We start from the raw sequence: 21,851 nt of genomic DNA, 5'->3' as shown, positions 1-21,851 counted from the left end.
AAATGAAAATTAAATATGAATGCCTCCTACAGGGTTCGTACGGTCATGGAAAACGGGGAAAAGTCATGGAATTTAAAAATGTTTATTTCCAGGCCTGTACAAGTCCCTGGGAAAAAACAAATTAAATACCCAAAACTTTTTGGGTAAAGTCATGAACATTGTTTTATATTCATATGTTTACATTTTGATTAAAAGAATAAACATTTATTTACATATTTATTCTTTTTAATCAAACTGTTGTCTCTCATTTACTCGTTTGGTCATGGACATTTGGTTTAAAGTTAGGGAAATGTCCTGGACATCCATTGGTCAACATGTGTGTGTGAACCCTGCTCCTTTAAGTACCAGAGATTGGCGATTTATAATCTTAATTATTCTTTATGCTTGTTGAAATACTACCTCTTTCGTCCACATGGAAGGCCCAAATTACCACAAAATAAAAATGACCACTAGTGGCTTTAAGATCCACTCCCGGGAAGCATCCTGTACTGATGACGTCATCGTTCACACATACACAGTGTACCCACCTGTAGCACATTTACACACATGGTGCCATGGTACAGCAGATAACACGGTCTTCTTTCTGCAATGGGTTTTGCTTTATGTCGAGGAGCATCGTGCGTTATCCACAGAACATTTAGTTTTGTGATCTTGATGCATGTCGAAAGTGGTGCGTAATGCAAGGGGTGGGGAGGGGGGGCGGGGGGCTGCAATTAATCTGCCTATTATTTTTCTCAATCATTACATTAATTGTATAAAAGGTCAGAAAATTGGAAAATGCTAATTCCAAAAGCTAAAGTAGACTTATTGAGATTTCTTTGTTTTGTGCAAGCGCCGGTCCAAATCCAAAAGTATTTAGTTAAATATACGAGAACAAAAAGAAACCCGGCAAACATTCACAGTGAATTTTAGCTTCAGAGAACAGGATGAATCTTTCCTGAGAATTGGAAATCTTTATGAAATTGCTAGTTTGTTAGTTTCTCTTTCTCTCTCTCTCTTTTTACAATTTAAAAAAAAATTGTCTTAATGAATGAATGTATTTAGCGATTTAGTATTTTCAACTTGTTCTCCTACGAGTACTTAAGGAAACTAATGAAGGCCTATCCTCCTCAGGTGTGAGTGTGTGGAGCCCATGAACCCCAGCAACGACACCCTGCACTTCTGGGACCAGAAGAACATCTCGGCCTCCCAGGTCAACTGGACCATGCTCGAGGTCAAGGTAATTCACCCATGACGCTTGGAGAGAACATATCTGGACACAAGTAGATTTAAATAAGGGTCATCGAAGGCTTTTTGAGATGCAACATTTTGAGATGCAACTTGTAATCATCAGGAGTCGTACGGTCATGGAAAACCTGGAAAAGTTCTGGAATTTGTAAATGGTTATTTCCAGGCCTGGAAAAGTCCTGGAGAAAAAAAAATCCCAACACTTTTGGAAAAGTCATAGAAATGTGTTTATATTCATATGTGCATTTACGCTGAGTTTTAAATAATTAATGTGCTTTTAAAAGAATGCCGCTCAAAATATATGCCAACATACGCTTTTTCACACTCGCAGCGCACATTTTACGCACTGCAAGTGAACGCACCGTAACTGAAAAGACATCAATGTTTAATTCTTTTAATCAAACTATTGTCTCTTATTCATTTGAGTCATTTAAGCTTATTTACTGTATGCTTTGGAATTCTCATTGTTAGTTTAAATAGAACATGTTCTCACTTTTTCATGTTTACACTAAGTTTAAAAAAAAAAGTTTGGTCATGGGAATTTGGTTTAAAGTCCTGGAAACCCATTGGTCAACATGTGTATGAACCCTGAATCATGCTTAAATTACCTAAAGATGGTAATTTAAGGTAGATGTTTATCATGCTCTAGATGGTAACGCTAACCCAGCCTTCAATTAACACAATCAAACGTAGTTGGTGGATATTTCTTGCCGTCTTTGGCACCGTGTGGTGTCTCATCAGGAAGCGTCATAAATCTAGGTGGGGATTAAGAGCGCGTGGGCAGGATTTAGCATGAGAGGAAGTGTGAAGAGTGGATTCTCTCGCAGTCAGACACAAATCAGTCGTGCCAGCGGCGGTACGCTGCGACACTCACACACGTGAATGGCTACAAATAGTTAGATATGCACTGGGAGGCCACTGGGATGGAAGCAAATAGATGAATCATGTGCTGTATAGATATTTATAGCATAGAGCGGCGAATACGTGGAAGATAAAAGTACCAATTCAGATCGTCCTTCATCGATATTATTTCCACTGACATTGTAATCATTATTATTCCCACCGTCTTCATCGTCGTCATCATCACCGTGTCCTCTGGTGCCAGTAGGAGTGCGAGATGTTTCACGGGGAGTTCGAGGGCAACGCCTGCAGCCCCCACGGCCCCTACGTCCCCGACGTCCTCTTCTGGTCCGTCCTCCTCTTCTTCTCCACCGTCTTCATGTCGGCCTTCCTCAAGGAGTTCAAGACGAGCCGCTACTTTCCCACCAAGGTACGCGAAAGACACATTCAACGACCACAAAGAGACACTCAACGACCTCAAAGAGAAACTAAACAACCTCAAAGTGACACTAAACAACCTCAAAGTGACACTAAACGACCTCAAAGAGAGACTAAACAACCTCAAAGTGACACTACACAACCTCAACGTGACCCTAAATAACCTCAAAGTGACACTAAACGACCTCAAAGAGAGACTAAACAACCTCAAAGTGACACTACACAACCTCAACGTGACCCTAAATAACCTCAGTGACACTAAACGACCTCAAAGAGAAACTAAACAACCTCAAAGTGACCCTAAACAACCTCAGAGACACGACACAACCTCATAGGGACCCTAAACCACAACAAAGGGACACTTAACAACCTCAAAGTGACACTACACAACCTCAAAGTGACACTAAACGACCTCAAAGATAGACTAAACAACCTCAAAGTGACACTAAACAACCTCAAAGTGACAAAAAACGACCTCAAAGATAGACTAAACAACCTCAAAGTGACACTAAACAACCTCAAAGTGACACTAAACAACCTCAAAGTGACCCTTAACAACCTCAAAGAGACACTAAACAATCTCAAAGAGACACTACACAACCTCATAGGGACACTTAACAACCTCAAAGTGACACAAAATAAATGGAAAGAGAAGCAAAACGAACAAAAAGAGGCGCACATTGACTTGATCACAGGAGAGAGTCTTCCCTCAGACTGGACCAATCAGAGCAGAGCTGGAAAAAGAAGGAATATATATTACTTTTGACTTGCAATGAGCTACAATTTGTATTAATACACAGGACGGAGGATCAATATCTTCATATTAAAATATACACGATAGATAACCAGGAGGCATCAGTTTGTATTTTGTGATTCCCAAACAAGGACTTTACTAAAAGACCGTACATCTGCACTGGAACTGGACAACACCCTTAACTTCAAAACCAAAAACAATGAATTTAAATACAGATGGCAGCTCTCTTCTTACATTCACAAATGAATTAGCAGCGTTGGTGTCGGCTAAACGCAGTCAGTGGAATCTTGAAAATGTCTTAGAAGGTCCAAAAGAGAGTCGACAATATTCCGATGTAAGACGGACTTTTGTGTGATAAGTGTGTGTGTGTGTGTGTGTGTGTGTGTGTGTGTGTGCGTGTTCTCTCCAGGTGCGGGCCATCATCAGTGACTTTGCAGTCTTCATCACCATCCTGACGATGGTTCTGGTGGACTACGCCTTGGGGATCCCGTCTCCTAAACTGCAGGTCCCCAGCAATTTCAAAGTAAGTCTGCATGTGCATCGGTTGGAGACACTCGACTTTAGATGCTGACGTGTAAACAAAGTCCAATGTGTGCACAGTGAGTGTCATTTGGATGCAGCTGTCATGTTATGTCATCATCGGCTACGCTGCTGTAGTTTTACTTTTGCAGTGTGCATCTCCGGTTCTGTGACTTTCCGTGAGTCTTTTCTTCAGGGCAGTGATGATATTGTTCGTCTTTGACTGACTCCAGGATTTGAGAGATGGCAAACGCACTTTAAATGCATTTCAGAATGGTTAGAGAGTATTTTGAGATCAGAGGTCAAACATTGAAGTCAAAGCCATGTAAGTGATCCGACATCTTCCTCTCACGGGCTCATCTCTACCTTTCTTTTGTTGTTGTCCCCCCCCCCCCCTCCCAGCCCACCAGAGACGATCGCGGCTGGCTCATAAACCCCGTGGGGCCAAACCCCTGGTGGACCACCATCATCACCTTCCTCCCCGCTCTGCTGTGCACCATCCTCATCTTCATGGACCAGCAGATCACAGCTGTCATCATAAACAGGAAGGAGCACAAACTAAAGGTATTTAAAAACCTTCAAGTCACACGAAAAATAACCAAATTAATGCAATTTTATAGCAGATGTATATTGTTATGCTCTTACTGATATACACTACCGTTCAAAGGTTTGGGGTCACTTAGAAATGTCCTTATTTTTCAAAGTAAAGCACTTTTTTTGTCAATGAAGATAACATTAAATGAATCATAAATACACTCTATACATAGTTAATACTATTTTGACATATTTTGGCATACTATACTATGACTTTTATTTTGACATATTTTGGCATACTATACTATGACCTTTATTTTGACATATTTTGGCATACTATACTATGACCTTTATTTTGACATATTTTGGCATACTATACTATGACTTTTATTTTGACATATTTTGGCATACTATACTATGACTTTTATTTTGACATATTTTGGCATACTAAACTATGACCTTTATTTTGACATACTATTTTGACATATTTTGGCATACTATACTATGACTTTTATTTTGACATATTTTGGCAGACTATACTCACCTTTATTTTGACATATTTTGGCATACTATACTATGACTTTTATTTTGACATATTTTGGCATACTAAACTTTGACCTTTATTTTGACATACTATTTTGACATATTTTGGCATACTATACTATGACTTTTATTTTGACATATTTTGGCAGACTATACTCTGACCTTTATTTTGGCATATTTTGGCATACTATATTTTGACTTTTATTTTGACATATTTTGGCATACTATACTATGACCTTTATTTTGGCATATTTTGGCATACTATATTTTGACATATTTTGCCAGGACTTCCTGTTAGTTTTGAGACGGCCATCATCACTTTAACACCTGCTGTATCTAAACCCGGCTATCTTTGCCCGGTTCCTTGCAGAAGGGCTGCGGCTACCACCTGGACCTGTTCGTGGTGGGGGTGATGCTGGGCGTGTGCTCGGTGATGGGCCTGCCGTGGTTCGTGGCCGCCACGGTGCTCTCCATCTCCCACGTGAACAGCCTGAAGCTGGAGTCGGAGTGCTCTGCTCCCGGAGAGCAGCCCAAGTTCCTCGGGATCAGAGAGCAACGCTTTACCGGCCTCCTGATCTTCGTCCTCATGGGCTGCTCCGTCTTCATGACATCTGTGCTGAAGGTCAGCGGAGGAACGGCAAAAACACACACCCACGCCGTAATGTTTATTGATTTTCGTTGTTCATTGAATAAACATGTGTCTGTGTGTCTCCAGTTCATCCCCATGCCTGTGCTGTACGGGGTCTTCCTGTACATGGGGGCTTCCTCCCTCAGAGGCATCCAGGTGAGAACGGCCTGCTGCTATGAAGGGTTAATGGAGATAAAGATGCAGGATGAATTCTTGACTTTGTGTGTACCGTGCAGTTCTTTGACCGTCTGAGGCTGTTCATCATGCCGGCCAAACATCAGCCGGACTTCATCTACCTTCGTCACGTCCCGCTGAGGAAGGTGCACCTCTTCACCTTGGTCCAGCTCAGCTGCTTGATCCTGCTCTGGGTCATCAAGACCTCCAAGGCCGCCATCGTCTTCCCCATGATGGTAACCGGGCTGCCCTTTTCCCCCCCGTGTGTGCAGAACCATGAAGGTGCCATCTGGAACCGAAAATGGTGTCTTAAAGAACCTTCAAAAAATGGTTCTTTAGGGCACCATTTCTGGCTCCACAAAGAACCTTTCAAACCAGGGTTCTTTAAAGAACCATATCCTTAAATAGTTCTTTTTTCAGTCGGTGATGGTTCTTGGTAGAACCACAAAGCCTTTTAAAGAACCATTTAAGAACTGTTACGTGTGTGTGTGTGTGTGTGTGTGCTGCGTCAGGTCTTGGCCCTGGTGTTCATCCGGAAGCTGCTGGACTTGATCTTCACCAAGAGGGAACTGAGTTGGCTGGACGACTTGATTCCCGAGTGGAAGAAGAAGAAACTGGAGGATGCCGAAGAAGAGGTGCAGTAGTAGCCCGCCGTTGTGATGAGAGCTGCGGTCCACGCAGCGGCTCAGATGTTCTCTCTGGTCTCTTCCTCCAGGAGGAGCACAGTGTCATCGCAGAGGAAGAAGGCATTGTGCAAGTGCCACTGGAGGGACACTTGAAGTAAGTCGTTTGGATCTTTAACCAGGCGCCAAAGCGTCCTTCTACAGCAGCGAAATAATCACGCTAAGTACATACAAATGATATGTTAGTGAGTCGATCTAATGAAGACGTCATCCAGAGCAGCTGCAGCTGATTGAATGAAGTGGCCAATGGTATTCGGCGTTAGCAATTAGCGGTTTTGCTGTAAAATATGAAGCCACATCCAAATTCTTGGGCTGGATTTATAGTTTCTGAGTGAAATGAACATATTCTCTTTCATGTTTCGAGTGAGATAAGAAGAAGATGGATACCACTTTGGAGGTTGAGTACGAAGCTACATTTAGGAGGCAGCTAGGTTAGACCCAGAAACATATAAAACCACACATGTTTTTTCCACATTTCTGTTTGCGTATTAATGAAACACATGGAATTTTATGTTTATAACTGAGCTTTAAAGAAGCTGCTAGATATATTGTGGTACCTTTCAACAGACTAGGAAGCTAAGCTAATGAACTCTGCTAGAAATGTTCCAAAATGTTCTTCAAGGTTGCTTCACAACGGGGAGTTTGCCGAGTTATCAGTGGGACTTGCTCCCGTGAGCATGTTTCTTAGCAGACGACGTCACATGCAAAGTGGAATAACTGTCGTTGCCCCCCCCCCCCCTCCTCCTCCCTGCGCGAAGGTGCGACCCGGCCACGGTGAACATCACTGACGAGATGTCCAAAGGATCTTTTGGGAACGTGTGGAAGAGCATCAACCCTGCTGAGAGCACCAAGAAGGAACCAAGCGCTAAGAGGTTAGCCTCCTCGTTCACATCACATGTACGGATCAGTCTCCCTCATGCACCGAATGCTGCTGACGAGAGGATTCTAATGGTTTTTTTTATTAAAGGGTCAAAAAAAGGGGGAAACAGTGACATTTGGGTGTAAGAGCACGCAGCAGCATGTGTTTATTATCAAATGTGACGGTACATTTACTTCTTATTTTTCCAGGAAACTGAGGCGCTATTGTGTTTAGATAACAATGTTTTATCAGCTCTCACAGACGTCCCACAGAGTAGACTAACATAGGGACTCCCGCCTCTCTCCTTCCACTCCAACCCATAGCTCCCCTTCCTAACCTCCCAGAAGCCGATAACCCGAAGGTGAGTTGTTCCCAGTCGCTGTCGGCATGGAGATTCTTGTCCCGTGGTTTCTGTTTACTGCTTTTTGTCGCATGAAGATAACGCCGTCGGTCCGAGCTGTGCGTTACGATTTCGGTGTCCGGGAAAAGATGTCTGAGTCAACAGAGAGTCGGCTGAATGTGGGTGGATCGACCACGCGGCACGGCCCGAGTGTGCATGTTACGTCATTGGCACATTTAATGACGCCTCCGCATGTTGTAAAAGTAGTAAAACAAGTTGCTCCATACGTCACGTAGCCCAGCTGTAAGGTTGAAGGTGGAGCCAACTGCTATTAAAGGGACAGTTCACCCCCAAAGCCAAGAATACACACGGTTCCTCTCACATGGGAGTGTTGGGAGATGTCACCACTTGATAGTACGATGTGATACTCAGCAAAATATCAACAGCAAAGATGATCCACGGGCCTCGTTCAGTAGCTCAGTAGAAAGAAAAAAAAGTTTCTCCATGGTCCGTGGATTATCTTTGAGTCAACGGGTCATGATTTCTGTTTTTGGAGCTTTGAGCACCACGAAATATCTATTTTTGATTATGGGGTGAACTGTCCCTTTAAACTGAGTCATCCTGTTTGCATGCTGTGGGACCTGGATTGATTGAGTCATTGTCAGCCTGTTGTCAGCATCTGCACTTTCTAAAAAAAATCCCCTCCTTGTACAGACACCATATACATCGAGTCTTTCCTCTTTCTGATATTTTGCGTGGTTTAATTTATTTAGGTTTTTTTCCCCCTTTTTTTTTCACGCAGTTGTGGCGGCGAAAAGCGACACAAGCGGCGGAGGCATGACAAGACCTTGGACAGGGAGACAAGTTTGTGATGACGCGTAGTGGCGGTGCCACTGTGCTGTCGATGAGTACATTAAAAAAACACAAAAAAACTATACCGTGCCACACTCAACCACCTTTGTACTGCGCTACACTGTGTTTTCGTCGTGTAAGTCTGTGTGCAAGTTATGTAAAACAAAGAATGTGTTAGAAACAGTATTAACAAGAGGAACTGGGACACCTTTGTGTTCTTTTTCGATGTATATCAGTGTTTTGGTGATACCAGCAACAGAGAGAAGCCGGAGTTATACGACATCTACAGTAACTGCTGCGTTAATGGGCCAATTCAGTACAAATTTTAAACAATTTTTAAATTCACTTGTATTTTGTATGTTTTTATATTTTTCCAACAACAGCGAGTTATCCTTTGAAGAACCTGCCACAGCAAACTGAAAATGTGTGGATTTTGTGCGCGGCATTAAATGCCGCTATTGACTTTGACCTCACGCTAGAAAACCTACAAAGTAGATATTTGCCAATACTAATCTATTTCACCGGTACCCAAAAGAGTTGGCTAATCTAGTAGTAATCTTTTTTTGAAAGTATTAAATATACATTTTCTATATTCTGTATATCTAAATGTTTTTGTGACAGTGACAGCTCATATCACTCCAGAGTCCTCTCTCTTGTTATTTTACAAATAAATGTCTCTCCTCCGGTCAAGAATTCCCCCAAAGACCAGTTTAAGGAATAGTTTGACATTCTGGGAAATACACGTCTTCATTTTCCGTTAGACGAGAAGATCGACGCCACTCTCACGTCCGTACGCTAGATTGTGAAGCTAATGCTAGCAGCTGGTTAGCTTAGCTTAGCGGAAATACTGAAAACGGTGAAACAGCTCAGCCGGCTCTGCCCAAAATGTTACAGAATCCGCCAGAATCTCATGAATGTACTTTGTATCCTGTTTCTTTTAATCTGTGCAAAAAAAGTGAAGTGAAACGTCATGTTTCTGGTCTCTCAAAAGACTGCTAGCTAGCTAGCGACAGCTAGCGTATGGACATGAGAGAGGTTTCCGTCTTCTCGTCTAACTTACGGCAATAAGCATACTAACCTGAACACACTATTCTTTTGTGGGCAGTATACAGCTTATTCTGCAATATTTTCAAGTTAGCAATTTCATAATAGATCGTCAACTTTCAGTAGCGCTCACGACTCGGCCTTGGATTATTTTAAAGCCCCATCCAGTTTGCCAAAGCTGAACTAGGGTGACCGTGCAGAAAGCTCCTCTATGTTTTCCATCCGTCATCTCGTCATCCATCTGATCTCCTCTCCAACATGACCCTCATTGTGTCAGCATCTGAACTAATTGTTTAAAAAGAAAAGACCTGCATGACGGGGAACGCACTCGACTGTCTCGCTGCAGGACCAATGGTTACGTCTAGAGATGCAATAACAGGCGACCTTTTTTTCTGGGAAGGGCACCATGTAATAAACGTTAGAGTCTTAACAATGTACAATACATAGTATATTTTATTCATGTGAAATGTTACTAATATATTACTCACATGAAGTCGGTGTTGAAGGCAGGTTTCTGTTGTAGGTGTTCTTTTTCCTCATTGTTTAAGTGATGGTTCTTAGTTGACTAGAGAAACTAACAAGTGGTCAAAATTATATCAATATCAAACATTTGGACCACTTCTGTGCAAAATGTTGCCTTAAATTTGGTAGTGGTAGCTGTGTACACTTTCTGTTTAAATAATTTAAGTCATCAGTTCTGATTTGTTGTCATGTTGTGATTTGTTTCATGAGAAGGAGAGCGCGGGTGAGTGAGAGCATAAATAAAGATCTTAAACAAGCCCCGCCCACATGACGTGGTACTTTACTGATCCCTGTCCTGTCCACAGGGAGGTCAGAGGTCATGATGAGCAGAGAGATGTTGAAGGATTTTTTTTTTATCAAGGCGAAATTCAACAAGTTCAACAAATCCGTCTTTCTAGAATATTCTGCATATATTTGTGGTGTAAATGTAGACCCTCCCATCAGACCTTGCACCAATCAGATCAGCTGTTGGAGTCAGTGACCAGAACCTCCTGGTATCCGGCTCACGATGACCAAGCATCATACATCGTTATTTCTGCTGGCTGACTCTAAGGAGTTCAAACTAAGTTATATGATTTTCTCCAACAATATCCACAGTGTCAAAGGTCACCGTGACCTCGCAAAACACAATTTAAGGTACATAAACAAATGATGCTAATTTCAACTAAATGTCTAATAGAATAAAATGTAAAGCGATGACATTTTGGACGTGGATGTAAACTGAAGTGAATATTGACTCAATGCGTTGCACTATATTATAATGTATCAACAAATAAACACAAACGCACGATGACAAATTTTATTTTGCAGAGCGGATTAATAATATGCAATGAGAATCAACGACGCTACTCGTGCGTTTCCTATAGGCCTACCTGAGATTTCACTTTTTTAGTTTTATGTGTGTGTGTGCGTGTTCTTAAAATTATAGAAAATAATTTACATTTGTAGAAAAAAAAGTGCCCCCTCGATTCTTTTATTTTGTATCTTTGCATCATGAACCGCTGAGTTTCTGGCTTCCGTGCACATAAAAATCGAAAATAATTTCACACAATCGTCACATATCAATCAACGCAGTGCAAGAAGTTCAGGTGATTTATTTGAGTACGACCACAAGGAACATGAAGGGTGTGGGAGAACGAAGAAAGACAAAAAAAACAAAGGAAGGGAAAGGAGGCACGAGGAGGAGTCGATTAGCTCCTTTGTTTCTGTCTCTGTCGTCCAGGTGGAATCAGACACGGGGGTTGGAGTGTGTTGGTGCTATAGGAGGAAGAGGAGGAGGAGGAGGAGGCGAGGGAGGGACGGTCAGCCTACTCTCTTCGGACTTTTCTGGACTTGAGCTTGGCGACAAACTCCTTGATGGCCTTGTCCTTGAGGTACGAGCTCACGTCGCTGGTGAAGGTCCCGTCCGCATGGCGCTTCTCTTCAGCACTGCGGACGCAAAGATTCAGGATTCAGATTCAAGAGGGTTTTTGTTGTCATTTGTGGAGACCAACAGTCTCTAGACCCATTGGAAATGTAGCGCAGGGCTCAGTCAACAGTTTAGAAATAACACTAATAAGAAAAAATATATATCAGAGAAAAGCCGATACAGAAGGTTTACGTACAAGACACAAGAAGAAAGGCGAGGTGTTTAAATTCTTGCACTATGTTGACTGTTGACTATACTATGACTTTTATTTTTGACATACTATACGATTACTTTTATTTTGGCATACGATACTATGACCTATATTTTGGCATACTATACTATGACTTTTATTTTTGACATACTATGACTTATTTTTTGACATACTATACTATGACTTTTATTTTTGACATACATTTGATTGACTGAATAAAATACATACAAAATGTTAATGCACATTATACACACACAGTTTAACCACTTTAACACAACAAGCTTACAATGAATGTGTTTTAAATGTTTATTTGTTGTGACTCCACTAGCAGTGTATCAAATAAACATTAAGGTTATATAGTTAACCTTGAATTGGTATACTTTGTTAAATTCTTGCCCTGAAAAAGTTGATAATCAGGAAGATCCATTCCAGGGGTTTGTGGTGGTGGCGGCTCCTGCTGCTCCTGCTCTGGCTCCTGCTCTGGCTCCTGCTCTGGCTCCTGCTCTGGCTCCTGCTCCTCCTCCTCCTCCTCCTGCTCTGGCTCCTGCTCTGGCTCCTGCTCCTCCTCTTGCTCCTGCTGCTCCTGCTGCTCCTGCTGCCTCACCAACGATTGAGCTCTTTTTATACCCCTGGTGACTAATTGGACCGAACCAATACCATATATAGAGGTCAGTTTATCCATTGCAAAATGTACGCTAATATATTTACACGCTTTTACTAACCCCCCAAATATCCATATTAATTTACAGCCACATTTAGACTTCCTATAACTGAAGTAAATTATAAATCCATAGTTTTACTTTAATAAACACAGCAACACATGTCTTCACTTCCCCCTACCGATTCCTTCAGTTGGTATTTCCCAGACCTATAAAGCGGTGGTCACGGACCTAGGGAACTATTTTGGCAGATATCCATGGAGAGAGAAGACCTGTTCCAGAGATCCATGGGAGGAAGACACCTGAACCAGATAAGTAGTTGCAATACACACACACACACACACACACACACACACACACACACACACACACACACACACACACACACACACACACACACACACACACACACACACACACACACACACACACACTGTATGTCTGCAGCCACATGGGGAAAAAACTTGCATTTTCTAATTCTTGGCATTCCCGTTGGAGTACCCATGGGCTCAGACATACACTCTCCAACCACACATCCATACACAAGTTCCTTTACGCCACCACTCACACACCATCTATATTCTATGTCCCTGGATCACAGACGGTGTGCAGCTGTTGGTCTGGAACTCGCCGATGGACGTCGAGCTGACTCAACGTGGCGGTGAGAGGACGGAGGAGTGCGTCGAGACTCCGCGGGACAAAGGTAGCTACTGCAGGATGACATAATGTGCAATACGTTTCTTGTTCCATATTATGCCTAATATTCTCACTAACGTTATGGTGCATGTTTATTTGTTCTCTCCCCAGGTGCAGACCAAGGAGGTGGAGTAGCAGCCATCTTTGACTGGAGCCTTTTAATAAATCCTAAACCTTATTTGTCTCACACCCAACCTGGGAACCAGTTTTGTAGCTCAGCCCCACATGTTACTCTTTTCTCAGGTGAGCCTAGAAAAGAGTTAACATTATTTTCCTCTGAAAGAGTAATTTGTATTGGAGTAATATTAAGAACACGCTCACTAATGTTTGTTAAATTAAGTCAAGGTGGACAATGAATGTGCAAAAGCTAATAAAAATAACCTTTTCATGTCATGCAGGCTGTTGGAGTGAAATACAGAGATCGACAAAAATACCTGTTTGGAGGGCCAAGTTACCTACAAGTCGTTTTTGGAATGTGGTGAGTGGAAAACCTAATGACACACTGAAGATATTAATGATTGCTTAATTTATTAAATGTCTGTTCATATTAAATTTGAAGTGCATTTTTTTGTTCACAGCTTCCAAGAAGTTCAGCATCCCAACCTTGGACGACACAAAACCTAGGTGTGCTCGAGATTTGTCTCGCACAAGGTCCAAATGGTAAGTTTGTTGGTGTCATTCATTTCTTTGTTGCAGCTCTACATAGAAGTCTTGTAGGATGGGACAGTGACATGTCGTCCAGTTTGATCCTGCTGCCGCCACCTCATGAGACCAGGAAAGCGCATCAAGGTAAGGCTGCCACACAGGAAACATCACATTCTTGTCATTTTTTAAAGATGTTTTCTCAAACTTTGTCCTTCTTCTGTCACAGATGGGGACCAGCATCCTGATGGAATCGCAGACAGCCATACCTGGTTGCAGTGGGAACTCGGAGGAATGTGATTCACTGTCAAATATGCATATTTTTGAAATGTTTCATTTGTATGTAATAAAATTCATTGTTACTTTTGAACTCCAAGTCTCAATTTAATGCATTTCAACTTTAATACACAATGAGCTTCTCATAAAGCATAAAAAAGGAAGAAAATAAAAAAGTTTGACTTAGTTTTCCTGAAAGGAAAACCGACGCGAAGCGTCTACATAAAGGCGGTGACCGCACAAACGGGTGTCAACGATGCATTCGACAATACAACATGAACCATGATACAAGTCTCACACCTGCCAAACAACAAAGTTACAACAATATATAAACCACACAACTGTAAGATTTACAAATCTAAAACTACACAAATGGCATTTCTACTTACATTACACCACAAATAGTCCAAAGCCAAGCTCCTTAAAACCTTGGAAATATAACCAAGTCAGCTCGACATCCATCGGCAAATTACAGCTGCACACCGTCGGTGATCCAGGTACCTACAAAATAAATGCTGTTGACATACTGCACTGGGACATTTTTGGTGCATTTTCCCTTTGGTCTCACACTTTAAGTAAAATAAAGTAAAGAATGTGAATGTGAATTCGTCTACTCTCCCTGTTTGCCAACTATTGCCAATGAAAAGGTAAAAGAACATCAGAATGAATAAATAAGTTCAACATAATTGTGTAAAAGTGAAAACACATGAACCAGAACTTAGGACGAACAACACTTCCTACAACCAAAGTAAATTATAAATCCATAGTTTTACTTGGCTTCACTTTCCCCCTCCCGCTTCCTTCAGTTGGTATGTCCCGGACCTATAAATCGGTGGTCATGAACCCTGGGAACTATTTTGCCAGAACGCCATGAGAAGAGGAGACCTGTTCCAGAGATCCCTAGGAGGAAGACACCTGTAACAGATAAGTTGTTGCAATACATACACACACACACACACACACCACACCCACACACACACACACACACACCACACACACCACACACACCACACACACCCCACACACTAGTGATGGTGAGATGAAGCCTCATGAGGCATTGAACCACTTCAGCCAATTGGTTCGAGAAAGGGTTCATTACTCGAAGCTTCATGTGCTCACGAAACCACCTACTGGCCAAGTGCATAATCACAGGCAGCTGTTTCTGATCCACATAATGTGATGCATTGAATTGTTGTGTCTGTTATGGCTGTTGGGAATGACTATGAATTACAAAAATGTATGACCAAATAATTTCTGTACATAAATGATCACATATGTGCATAATAAAATATGTTTTGAATGTATTCTGTGTGTGTAAATGTTCCCAAAATGGTAGTATCATGATATGGCAGGTTGTGTAATAATGTTATTATGTCACTTTAGGAAAATGGCATAGGCTTAAGCAGGCAGAGGACAGTGAAAGTGCTTGTGTAACTACACACAAAAATGACTCATTGGATGTACTCAATTCAATTTTTGGCAGGTTTTCCATCCAATAATTATATGCAACTCCAACTCAAATTTAGCACATCAGTGCAATAAAATGTAATTAAGTTAGTCCAACTCATTTGTATCAAATACATCTAAAATAAAATAACGATATTCATTAAATTAATTTGTGTTTGTCCAACTCAAAATATAAACTAACTAACTAAACATGCAAACTCCACACAGAAGGAACACCCCGACTGGGAATTGAACCCACAGACCTCTGGCTTTGAGGCGACAGCGTTACCCACTACACCACCGTACAGCCCTGGAAGTGTCTTCACCTCATGTAAAACAACTGATTCTCAGCTGGCGCATGCGCAAAGGGTAGTCCCCAATGAAACACATTTATTTTGAGTTGATATGCACACCATCTAACCTAAATAAATCTAATAAATGAAAGTATTCATACATTTTGTGTTACACCCATTAAATATAAATATCTATTTTTGTAATTGATTTATTTAAATCTATCAAACAATATTTAAATGTGTCACCTCGAAGAAGGGCTTGAATCGTTTTTTTGAGTGTAGGAAGAGGGGACTGAATATGCTTGTGTAACTTTGACAATGATGTACAGGACAGGGGACATTGTATTAATTTTTATTCAGAAATAACAGTTTCTCAACAGTTCCATCTTATCACCTAACCTTCTCTCCTCACTCTCCTAACTCTCCAAACTATTTATCTCTCTCTAAACTCTCCAAACTCTCAACCAACAACCCACATGTTGAATGGAGCCTGAGGGGTTTATATTGCTGTCAAACCTCCCGGCAAAATCTGAACCGCTTCCCGAAGCAGTCACGTGGTACAGCCGGGCAGCGAGGCTTCGGACGTCATCATTTTTGGCTCCTCCCCTAAATGAAGCAAGCCTCGATACGCGCTTCGAGGAAACGCCCCCTCCATTACTCGACACACGCTTCGAAGCGTCGGCACATCTCGTAACAACACTACCACACACACTGTATGTCTGCAGCCACATGACTATGTTTTACGGTCACAATGGGGCACTCCCTGCCTTTTCTAATTATTGGCAGGGGGATGAACCACTTTGTGTTGGTGTAGCCATGTGCTCAGACATACACTCTACAACCATACATCCATACACGTGTGTGAGAGGTGGGGTTCCTTTACCCCACCTCTCACACACCATCTATATTCTATGTCCCTGGATCACAGACGGTGTGCAGCTGTTGGTCTGGAACTCGCCGATGGACATCGAGCTGACTCAACGTGGCGGTGAGAGGACGGAGGAGTGCTCGAGACTGCAGCGAATCTGCTTTTTGGTCATATTTCCAAGGTCTTTTACATTTGTGTTTCTGCAGGATGAATGATGACATAATGTGCAATACGTTTCTTGTTCCATATTATGCCTAATATTCTCACTAACGTTATGGTGCATGTTTGAGTGATTATTTGTTCTCTCCCCAGGTGCAGAAGATCCTGAAAGGGAAACATTTAAAAGCTGAAGCTCAACAACACTGTCAGGTAGTTTAGAAAAGCTGACATGCTACATTTTGTGATTGTTTTTCTTGAACAATGAAAATAAAGGTTTATTATATACAATGTATCGTCAGCCTATGACCTTTATTTTGACATATTTTGGCATACTATGACCTATATTTTGACATATTTTGGCATACTATACTATGACTTATTTCTTGACATATTTTGGCATACTGTACTATGACCTTTATTTTTGACATATTTTGGCATACTATGACCTATATTTTAGCATACTATACTATGACTTTTATTTTTGACATATTTTGGCATACTAAACTGACTTATTTCTTGACATATTTTGGCATACTGTACTACGACCTTTATTTTTGACATATTTTGGCATACTATACTATGACTTTTATTTTGACATATTTTGGCATACTATACTATGACCTATATTTTTGACATATTTTGGCATACTAAACTGACTTATTTCTTGACATATTTTGGCATACTATACTATGACTTTCATTGTTTGACATATTTTGGCATACGATACTATGACTTTTATTTTGACATATTTTGGCATACTATACTATGACCTATATTTGTGACATATTTTGGCATACTATACTATGACTTTTATTTTTGACATATTTTGGCATACTAAACTATGACTTATTTGTTGACATATTTTGGCATACTATACTATGACTTTCATTGTTTGACATATTTTGGCATACGATACTATGACTTTTATTTTGACATATTTTGGCATACTATACTAATATAGAAAATGCCCGTCTCAGTTCCTGTTCCGTGTCAGTGGTGCGTGTTCTCCCCTCCCTCTTTGTTTTCCCTTCACTTGCCACCTGTACAGGCCAATCCGACCGCACCTGGGTTCCAGAGGGCAAGCCGGCCAATCGGCTGAGTGCTTTCAAAGGAGTGGAGGGTGGCTTTGGCTTGTGTAATGTTTACACTGATACTGCTAGGTGTGCAGGTTTGCGGTGAGAGGTTGAGGACAGTCGGTGAGTTCAGGGTACCCTGTACATGTGTGCATTCACGTAGGTAGTGTGTGTCTAGAAACATTAGACTCTTGGTTGCTGCTCCCTCTGGATTGTTTTGACAATAACTTTGCGAGAGAAGCAAGTGAAGCCATTTTGTTTGTTGGAGGTATTCCGCCAGGCACAACCACGACTGTCCCAATCTCTCCCACTTCATGGGACCTTATCCCCTGGACCAAGAAGTGGACGTAACAGTTCCTGAAAAGTAATTTGCATGAAAACACTCAAACAATGACGCGGTTATCAAATATAGTTGGCAAGAAAATGAAATATTGAGCTGCTTTGAGTGAGTGGGGCTTGAGTAATTATTATTTGTATTGTTATTGATTACTTTGTATGTGTATGCGCGCATGTAGACATTGTTTTACTCGCATCATTCCGCAGAAATTGATTTAAAATGGGGAAATGCTTTTGTCAAATGGTCTACTATACGCACAATACTCCACGTGGTTATTTCATGTCGACTTTACGTTGCGTGACCCACATACTCTCTTGTCTCTCGTGCTTTTCACCTCGGGTTGTTTATTGTCATTTTTAGAATAGCCAAGAATTGTTTATCGAGACCGAATTCTGCCCACAACTTCTTGAATATGAGGATTTCCTGCTTGGCTTTACTTCACCTCTCTTGTGTTTCAGACTGTTACAAAGACGCTTCTTTAAGCTCTGGGGAAAGTGAGATGGGCGTCTTTGATTGACGTCTAACTTTGTTAAGTTGCAGCCGGTTAAGAATAAACTATAAGGCTGGGTTTGTTGCTTCTATCTATACCTTTTCAGTCTTTCTCTTTTGTATATTATATAGAATAATATTGTATTGTATTTGATTGACTGAATAAAATACACACACATAGTTTAACCACTTTAACACAAGAAGCTTACAATGAATGTGTTTTAAATGTACATTGTTAAATTCTTGCCCTGAAAAAGTTGATAATCTGGAAGATCCATTCCAGGGGTTTGTGGTGGTGGCGGCTCCTGCTCCTCCTCCTCCTGCTCCTGCTCCTCCTGCTCCGGCTCCCGCTCCTCCTCTGGCTGCTCCTCCTCCTCCAGCTCCAGCTCCCGCTCCTCCTCTGGCTCCTGCTCCTCCTCTGGCTCCGGCTCCTCCTCCTGCTGCTGCTCCTCCTCCTGCTCCTCCTGCTGCTGCTCCTGCTGCTGCTGCCTCACCAACGATTGAGCTCTTTTTATACCCCTGGTGACTAATTGGACCGAACCAATACCATCTATAGAGGTGAGTTTATCCGCCCATCGCAAAAATATATATATATTTGCTTTTACTAACCCCCAAATATCCATATTAATTTACAGCCACATTTAGACTTCCTATAACTGAAGTAAATTATAAATCCATAGTTTTACTTCAATAAACACAGCAACACCTGTCTTCACTTCCCCCTACCGATTCCTTCAGTTGGTATTTCCCAGACCTATAAAGCGGTGGTCACGGACCTTGGGAACTATTTTGGCAGATATCCATGGAGAGAGAAGACCTGTTCCAGAGATCCATGGGAGGAAGACACCTGAACCAGATAAGTAGTTGCAACACACACACACACACCACACCACACACACTGTATGTCTGCAGCCACATGGGGAAAAAACTTGCATTTTCTAATTCTTGGCATTCCCGTTGGAGTACCCATGGGCTCAGACATACACTCTCCAACCATACATCCATACACAAGTTCCTTTACCCCACCACTCACACACCATCTATATTCTATGTCCCTGCATCACAGACGGTGTGCAGCTGTTGGTCTGGAACTCGCCGATGGACGTCGAGCTGACTCAACGTGGCGGTGAGAGGACGGAGGAGTGCGTCGAGACTCAAGGACAAAGGTAGCTACTGCAGGATGAATGATGACATAATGTGCAATACGTTTCTTGTTCCATGTTATGCCTAATATTCTCACTAACGTTATGGTGCATGTTTATTTGTTCTCTCCCCAGGTGCAGACCAAGGAGGTGGAGTAGCAGCCATCTTTGACTGGAGCCTTTTAATAAATCCTAAACCTTATTTGTCTCACACCCAACCTGGGAACCAGTTTTGTAGCTCAGCCCCACGTGTTACTCTTTTCTCAGGTGATTGTGAGCCTAGAAAAGAGTTAACATTATTTTCCTCTGAAAGAGTCATTTGTATTGGAGTAATATTAAGAACACACTCACTAATGTGTGTTAAATTAAGTCAAGGTGGACAATGAATGTGCAAAAGCTAATAAAAATAACCTTTTCATGTCATGCAGGCTGTTGGAGTGAAATACAGAGATCGACAAAAATACCTGTTTGGAGGGCCAAGTTACCTACAAGTCGTTTTTGGAATGTGGTGAGTGGAAAACCTGACACACTGAAGATATTAATGATTGCTTAATTTATTAAAGTCTGTTCATATTAAATTTGAAGTGCATTTTTTTTGTTCACAGCTTCCAAGAAGTTCAGCATCCCAACCTTGGACAACACAAAACCTAGGTGTACTTGAGATTTGGCTCGCACAAGGTCCAAATGGTAAGTTTGTTAGTGTCATTAATTGTTTTCTTTTTGTTGCAGGTCATCCAGTTTGATCCTGCTGCCACCACCTCATGAGACCAGGAAAGCTATCTGCCAGTGAAGTTCATCAAGGTAAGGCTGCCACACAGGAAACAACACATTCTTGTCGTTTAAAAAAAACATGTTTTCTCAAACGTTGTCCTTTTTTTGTCACAGATGGGGACCAGCATCCTGACAGCCATACCTGCTTGCAGTGGGAACTCGGAGGAATGTGATTCACTGTCAAATATGCATATTTTTGAAATGTTTCATTTGTATGTAATAAAATTCATTGTTCCATTTGAACTTAAGTCTCAATTTAATGCTTTTCAACTCTTGTACACACCTCAATAAGCTAGTAATAAAGCAAAGAATAAAAATTAAAAACTTTTTATTTTAAAAGCTGGACTTAGTTTTTGCTGTCATCAGCAAAAACATACCAAAAAGGGCATGACCGTTCCATTCGACCTTGTTATCAAACAACACTTTCTATAAGTGAGACTCCTAGTCTCTCACCTACAAAGATACAACTTCATTCACTATCCATTTATACTTGAACATCAGCAAGCTGCACACCATCTGTGATCCAGGTACCTAGAAAATAAATAGTGTTAGTAAAAACACATTTAGGGAAAGATATACAGCAGACTTACTATTAACCAGGACCACCAACTTGTGGCTGTAACAGCTCCACTTTAGGGATTGTGACTACATATTGCAACAACTTACCTGGTCCAGGGAAGTGTAAATTAATACATGGGGTTGAATGTATCAGCGCGCTCCCGCTCTTTAGATCCTGCAGACACAAATAAAGGTTAAAAAAAAAAAACGCCTTGGAAATATAACCAGTAGTTACCGCGGAGCCTCGACGCGCTTCTGCAGCGACTCTTTCAGCTGCACACCAGATGGTAAAGGAACCGCACATAGTGGGCCATTGCTAATGGCAATTAGCCTTCTGCTAATAAACAGAAAATGCAGGGATTGTGGCTGCAGACATACTGTGTGTGTATATTGCAACAACTTACCTGTTACAGGTGTCTTCCTCCCAGGGCTCTCTGGAACAGGTCTCCTCTCCCCAGGGTGATCTGGCAAATGACTTCCCAGCGTCTATGACCACCACTTTATAGGTCTGGGAAATACCAACTGAAGGAATCAGTAGGGGGAAGTGAAGCCATGTGTTGCTGTGTTTATTAAAGTAAAACTATGGATTTATAATTTACTTTAGTTATATGAAGTCTAAATGTGGCTGTAAATTAATATGGATATTTGGGGGGTTAGTAAAAGCGTGTAAATATATTTGCGATGGATAAACTCACCTCTATAGATGGTATTGATTCGGTCCAATTAGTCACCAGGGGTATATATATATCTTTATTCCAGACTCATGGGTCCATAAAACAACAAACACAACAACAATATATAAAATACAATACGAGGACACCATTGCAGCCAAAAAATCACTCGGGATTAAAAAACATACAAACATT

The 21,851-nt window shown here is 41.4% G+C and overlaps 1 protein-coding gene and 5 long non-coding RNA genes across 7 annotated transcripts in view; 3 read left to right on the top strand and 3 right to left on the bottom strand.

The window, feature by feature from the left end:
• The window catches only part of LOC130204371 (sodium-driven chloride bicarbonate exchanger-like), a 32,139-nt gene extending 21,925 nt beyond the window's left edge, over positions 1 to 10,214 (top strand). Inside the window, exons 17-27 of the mRNA XM_056431053.1 lie at positions 1,114 to 1,219; positions 2,336 to 2,497; positions 3,669 to 3,782; positions 4,181 to 4,342; positions 5,226 to 5,477; positions 5,571 to 5,639; positions 5,720 to 5,893; positions 6,170 to 6,292; positions 6,373 to 6,437; positions 7,099 to 7,212; positions 8,342 to 10,214. Of these exons, the coding sequence (XP_056287028.1) occupies positions 1,114 to 1,219; positions 2,336 to 2,497; positions 3,669 to 3,782; positions 4,181 to 4,342; positions 5,226 to 5,477; positions 5,571 to 5,639; positions 5,720 to 5,893; positions 6,170 to 6,292; positions 6,373 to 6,437; positions 7,099 to 7,212; positions 8,342 to 8,411 (1,411 nt within the window). The 3' untranslated portion in view covers positions 8,412 to 10,214. The remainder of the gene's footprint in view (positions 1 to 1,113; positions 1,220 to 2,335; positions 2,498 to 3,668; positions 3,783 to 4,180; positions 4,343 to 5,225; positions 5,478 to 5,570; positions 5,640 to 5,719; positions 5,894 to 6,169; positions 6,293 to 6,372; positions 6,438 to 7,098; positions 7,213 to 8,341) is intronic.
• An 821-nt stretch (positions 10,215 to 11,035) lies between these two features.
• Positions 11,036 to 12,028, bottom strand: LOC130204721 (uncharacterized). Its single transcript, XR_008833770.1, has 2 exons — positions 11,957 to 12,028; positions 11,036 to 11,385 (listed from the first exon to the last, which is right to left on the bottom strand). It is a non-coding gene; the product is annotated as an uncharacterized LOC130204721 (long non-coding RNA).
• Positions 12,029 to 13,621: 1,593 nt separating this feature from the next.
• LOC130204718 (uncharacterized) lies at positions 13,622 to 20,483 on the bottom strand. The gene is made up of 2 exons (XR_008833766.1): positions 20,415 to 20,483; positions 13,622 to 13,693 (listed from the first exon to the last, which is right to left on the bottom strand). It is a non-coding gene; the product is annotated as an uncharacterized LOC130204718 (long non-coding RNA).
• On the top strand, positions 16,017 to 18,791 carry LOC130204719 (uncharacterized). Of its 2 annotated transcripts, XR_008833768.1 has the most exons (4): positions 16,017 to 16,637; positions 16,769 to 16,825; positions 17,664 to 18,052; positions 18,484 to 18,791. It is a non-coding gene; the product is annotated as an uncharacterized LOC130204719 (long non-coding RNA). The 2 variants fall into 2 exon arrangements; XR_008833767.1 differs by lacking the exon at positions 18,484 to 18,791 and having other exon boundaries at positions 17,664 to 18,456.
• LOC130204717 (uncharacterized) lies at positions 19,730 to 20,670 on the top strand. The gene is made up of 5 exons (XR_008833765.1): positions 19,730 to 19,923; positions 20,085 to 20,164; positions 20,262 to 20,307; positions 20,386 to 20,457; positions 20,542 to 20,670. It is a non-coding gene; the product is annotated as an uncharacterized LOC130204717 (long non-coding RNA).
• Positions 20,671 to 20,738: 68 nt separating this feature from the next.
• Positions 20,739 to 21,621, bottom strand: LOC130204720 (uncharacterized). The gene is made up of 3 exons (XR_008833769.1): positions 21,390 to 21,621; positions 21,094 to 21,160; positions 20,739 to 20,958 (listed from the first exon to the last, which is right to left on the bottom strand). It is a non-coding gene; the product is annotated as an uncharacterized LOC130204720 (long non-coding RNA).
• Between the last annotated feature and the right edge of the window lie 230 nt (positions 21,622 to 21,851).

Source organism: Pseudoliparis swirei, chromosome 14, assembly GCF_029220125.1.
Source record: "Pseudoliparis swirei isolate HS2019 ecotype Mariana Trench chromosome 14, NWPU_hadal_v1, whole genome shotgun sequence".
Lineage (NCBI taxonomy): Eukaryota > Metazoa > Chordata > Actinopteri > Perciformes > Liparidae > Pseudoliparis > Pseudoliparis swirei.
The sequence above is the reverse complement of the archived record's forward strand: the minus strand, read 5'-3'. Positions and strand labels throughout refer to the sequence as shown.